Genomic DNA, 4,967 nt, shown 5'->3' with positions numbered 1-4,967 from the left:
TGACATCTAAATAAACTACACACCCTTCCAAACCAGACACTATGCAATTCATCAACCTTTGGAAGGTCGCAAGCCAAAAACTCATAAAAGAGTAAGAATGTAAGCCGGAGGGAGTTATGAAAACGGTTATTTTATGGGTACAAGATGTATCCATACAATGTCCACCATAGGAAGAGGATAGTCATCAGGTTTTGCAATTTTATTAAGTTTTTGGTAATCCATATATATCAGGGATCATAATAAGGCACAGGATTTGTTAATGTTTTATATAATCAGCGTATGGAATATGCAAAAAATATTCAGTTTTGTGTACAATGTGAGCTATTCATTCATAATGCAAATGTTTCTGATCACCAAACCAGATATTAGGTTTTTCACAATACATTGACAATAAAATTGAATAAATGACAATTAATGAGCCTTTCTGTAGAATGTTACAACAATGAAGAGTATTGTATATGCTAAATGTTTAGTGATGACATGCCCAGTTGTGGCATCACATGCATTTAAATCAATTATGCAGAGAATCCATGTTTTGATGTTGTCTACAAGTTGTTAAGGTAAGTCCCATATCTGCTTCTTTGGAACCACATGGAAAAAAATAAATTTAAAAACATTTAATTAAATCTTAAGAAAATCATGTTTCTAGATTTACATATTTCTCTTTTATTTGCCCATACAGTACAATATCCTTTTTCAGTTGACCAAGGATACCAAAAGGCCAAGCTGGAAAGCAATATTTCTTTTGTTCCTCAGCGAGCCTGGCATGCAGTCATAACAGTAAACAAGGTTCTTTCCAGCCTACTGGGTACCTGAAGGATGGCAGTCACAGAACACTAACCATGAGTCCTGCAATAACAATAACAATGTGTTCTCATGTGTTTATAGTGTTGGTTTGTGAAATAATATGTTATTTAGTCCAGGTCAAACATTTTTTGTCTAACTCCTGCAGTTTGTTCATAGTAATCTTCTGGTCACAGATTAGATCATAGTAGCTGATAATGATCACTTGTGGCTCTTTTGCAAGTTTATAAGTGTATTTCTTGCAGGCTAATCAACTTGAGCTGACAAAAGATCAGTTTCAGAATTTTACATGATTTTTTTTTTAGTAACTAATGATACATTTGTTTGGGCATTTTATCATTGTGAAATGTTTAGCTTTATCTAACACTCACAGAGCAGGATATGTGACAAGACCAATTCCACATTTTGTTTGTAACTATTGTAAGTATGTAATAATTGAACATTTTTTAATGGACCATCATTGGAGAATGTAATACAAATGTATAGAAACATAAATGGTGCTGCAAATAAATTAAAAAGATTAAGCATTATTTTAACTTTATTTGTTGTATTATTTGAATAATAGGTCTCTATGATGAAGTCTTTTAGCTAAGCTAAAACACCAATGAATATATTAAACAGCTAAAACACCAATGAATATATTAAACAGTGCAAAACTACTGACTATTAATCTGGCTAAATCATTTACCTATCATTTGCTTTTTAGTATTCTTTTCTGGTTTCAGGATGATTATATAACACTTTGGGAGAAATATGCAAAATAGTAAACCAAAGCTTGATGCTAAAATGGCAAATATCTCTACAGCTACAGTGAATTTTCCAGGAGAGCTGACATAAGCAGGAATAAAGGTGATCCAAACTGCACAGAATATTAGCATGCTGAATGTGATGAATTTTGCTTCATTGAAATTGTCAGGCAACTTCCGAGCCAGAAAAGCCAAAATAAAACACAAAAGAGCCAGGAGTCCTATATAACCCATCACAGCCCAAAAACCTATAGCTGAACCTACATTACATTCTAATATAATCTTTTCATTGTAGTAGTTCATATTATTGTATGGAAAAGGAGGGGATATTTTTAACCAAAGTGCACAAATAATGACCTGTACAAGAGTCAAGGCGAGAACACTCAATCTCTGCTGTAGAGGCCCAAACCATTTCATGACATCACTACCTGGAAGTGTAGCCCTGAAGGCCATTAACACAACTACTGTTTTCCCCAAAAGGCAGGAGATACAGAGAACAAAGGTGATCCCAAATGCTGTGTGGCGCAGCATACAGGACCAGTCTGAGGGCTCACCAATAAAAGTAAGTGAACAGAGGAAACAGAGAGTTAGTGAAAAAAGTAGCAAGAAGCTCAGTTCAGAATTATTTGCTCTAACAATTGGTGTGTCCTTGTGTTTAAAGAAAATGGCTGCAATGCAGATGGTGAAAGTTACTCCTAACAAAGAAAATGATACAAGAATGATTCCCATTATTTCTGCAAATGACAGGAATTCCACCAGCTTTAAGACACAGATAGTTTTCTTGTCATTAGACCACAGATCAGGAGGGCACTTGATGCAAGTAATAGAATCTAAAGAAAAAGAAAATTAATATCATTTTAGGTAATTAAAATGAATTCTATTGTCTACATTACTGATGCAAACCACTATTCATTATACCTGTTATATTACTGATTTCCCCCTCTGCACATGGTATACAGTCAAAGCAGCAGATTGGTCTTCCTTTCTGCACAGCCTTCCTTGTGCCTGGGGGACAACTGTGACTGCACACAGAAACTGGCACCTGAAAACCATTTTTTATTGTATGGTTTTATTGATAAATTTCTAAAATATTTATTGTACATATTATCTGTTCATATAGCTGTTGTTTACCTGTGGTTTGTTGTGGGCCCAGGCTATACTGTTGTTGTTAAATGTTAGCTGAAGGTGTGTTTGCAGAGACGCATCATAGAAACCCACTTTAACAAATACTGTTTTACCGTCTTTGCCTTGCTGCCAGTTCAGCACATCATACCGAGCTGCTGGGTCTCCATTCTCATCAAAGAATACATCCTCTCCTGCTGCAGTGCTGAAATGGATTTTCGTCAACTCACTCACGATCTAAAGGAAACATTGCATACTCTTCATTTATGAATATAAAAATAAATTTTTCCACCAGGATATTTTGTTACACTTACCTTCCACGGTTGCTGGTTATCTGCAAGGTTTGTACACAAATCAGCACCTTGTCCACTGTCTCTCAGTGAACATCCATAACTGCTATGCAGGGCATAAGCCACAGCATAAACTGCCTTATAAACATTATTTGCAATTCGTAAGTCTGAAACATCTGTATAAAGGTTTTGAACTTGAGTGAGACTTTCGTTGCTCTTGCACAATTGTTTCATCTCAACATTTTCTTGTGTAGAAAGTTTACACTGAAATATTGTCTCCCACAACTCTTTGTAAAGAGCTATATCAGAAGCTGGATTAAGTTTAGTCAGAAATTCCCCAAGGCCAGTGATTTTAGCTTTTGGGATAGCAAAACCCACAGACCCTTTAAGAACATGCTGCCATTCAGCATTGGCAGTGTTTAAATCTGAGATCCAGGACTCACTTCCAATCCACTGAAACCCAGTCATGTTCTGTAAGGCCATTTCTCTCAGAAGAAACCCAAAGTCAGTGTATGCAACAAAAGCTACAATAACTTTGGAGGTTGAAGCCTTGATAATCTCAACTATTTTCAGAATTTTTTCTCTGGAGTCTGTCTTAGAAAATGCCTTTGAATACTCAACACAGATTCCCTCTTTTTTGGCAGCACTGATAAATGCATTTATACCATTATTCCCATAATCATTATCACTGCATAGGGCCCCCACCCAAGTCCACTCAAAATATTTGACCAGCTTTGCCAAAGCTCTGCTCTGGAAATAATCACTGGGAACAGTTCTGAAGAATGATGGATGTTTTTTTCTGTCACTAAGGCATGCACATGATGCAGCATGACTGACCTGTAATAAATGTATTCCATTAAAAAAAAGTTATTTTATATATATATATATATATATATATATATATATATATATATATATATATATATATATATATATATATATATATATATATATAAAAAAAAACACTTTTCATTTCATGAGAATCAATACAAATTTCCTGCATAACATGCAAGTCAAATGTAATAATTTCAGTTTAATGCATGTTTATAATTTGATTAAAAAAAAAAGATTACCACAGGAATGTGCAAAGGTCCCACTGTTGCAGATATGGCAATAGTGGGGGTAGACGATGTTTGCCCTATGATTGCTTGAACTGTTTCAGATTTTGAGCAGGCCACTGAATTTGTTTCTCCATCACCATTGATTAAGGACAAGGAGGCTCTTGTGGTCATTTCAACTGATCCACATGTATCATAGATTTTATAACCCAAATTGATGCCAGGAATAATATTGGTTCTGTTATTGATTTCCTCAATGGCAAATACCATTGTTTGTGCATTTTGAAATTCTCTGAGGTTCAAACTGTAGACAAAAAGAATATAAATCACATCATAAATCAGAGTATGTTTTGTAAATTTATGATGCAAATTTAGGAATATGTTTTTAATATAACTTAAGTCATATTGAAATGCTCCTAATGCCCCCTTACCTTGTGCATTCTCCTTGCTTGGGTCCTGATGTGAATGTTTGTGGTGGCTGGTTCCATTTGTTGTGTAAAGAAAAAATCCCACCAATCAGTACATCCCCATCTTTACTTAATTGAGGAGGATTGGACAGCCCTTGTATTATGCAGGGAGGATCAGCTGCTCTCACCTGAGTGAACAGAAGCCATGTGTGCAAGAAACTCATTCTCTTCTCTCCAAAAACACCTTGACCTCTAGGCTTTTTATAATCCTTTTTAGCTGGCACAATAACAAGATGTTAAGGTGTGGTTTTTACACATATGCATGATCTCATTAATTTACATTTTGCAGAATACCTTCTCAAATGACATTGTTATATTCCTGTCTTTTCTGTACTAATATTGGTATTGAATTGATGGACAGAATAGAGGATGGTTGACAAATTGTGCATAGCCAAAAGCAATGAATAAAAAAATAGCTATATATATATATATATATATATATATATATATATATATATATATATATATATATATATATAT

The 4,967-nt window shown here is 34.6% G+C and overlaps 1 protein-coding gene across 1 annotated transcript; it reads right to left on the bottom strand.

Moving 5' to 3' along the window:
- Window positions 1-1,484: 1,484 nt before the first annotated feature.
- LOC108264184 (extracellular calcium-sensing receptor-like) lies at window positions 1,485-4,305 on the bottom strand. Its single transcript, XM_053678177.1, has 5 exons — window positions 4,036-4,305; window positions 2,987-3,799; window positions 2,682-2,909; window positions 2,469-2,592; window positions 1,485-2,380 (listed from the first exon to the last, which is right to left on the bottom strand). The coding sequence occupies exons 1-5, from the start codon at window positions 4,288-4,290 to the stop codon at window positions 1,485-1,487; spliced, it is 2,316 nt and encodes a 771-aa protein (XP_053534152.1). The 5' UTR covers window positions 4,291-4,305.
- Between the last annotated feature and the right edge of the window lie 662 nt (window positions 4,306-4,967).

The sequence above is a fragment of the Ictalurus punctatus genome, chromosome 4, assembly GCF_001660625.3.
Source record: "Ictalurus punctatus breed USDA103 chromosome 4, Coco_2.0, whole genome shotgun sequence".
Classification (NCBI taxonomy): domain Eukaryota; kingdom Metazoa; phylum Chordata; class Actinopteri; order Siluriformes; family Ictaluridae; genus Ictalurus; species Ictalurus punctatus.
This window is presented reverse-complemented; position numbering and strand designations above follow the sequence as displayed.

What these genes read in the sequence shown, in the direction of transcription:
- LOC108264184 (XM_053678177.1), bottom strand. Translation starts at nt 4,290, where the DNA reads ATGGTATTTGCCATTGAGGAAATCAATAACAGAACCAATATTATTCCT. An exon ending in ATAACCAGCAACCGTGGAAG is followed by an intron (nt 2,910 to 2,986) that starts GTAAGTGTAACA and finishes TGTTTCCTTTAG; the next exon opens with ATCGTGAGTGAGTTGACGAA. An exon ending in GGGCCCACAACAAACCACAG is followed by an intron (nt 2,593 to 2,681) that starts GTAAACAACAGC and finishes AATGGTTTTCAG; the next exon opens with GTGCCAGTTTCTGTGTGCAG.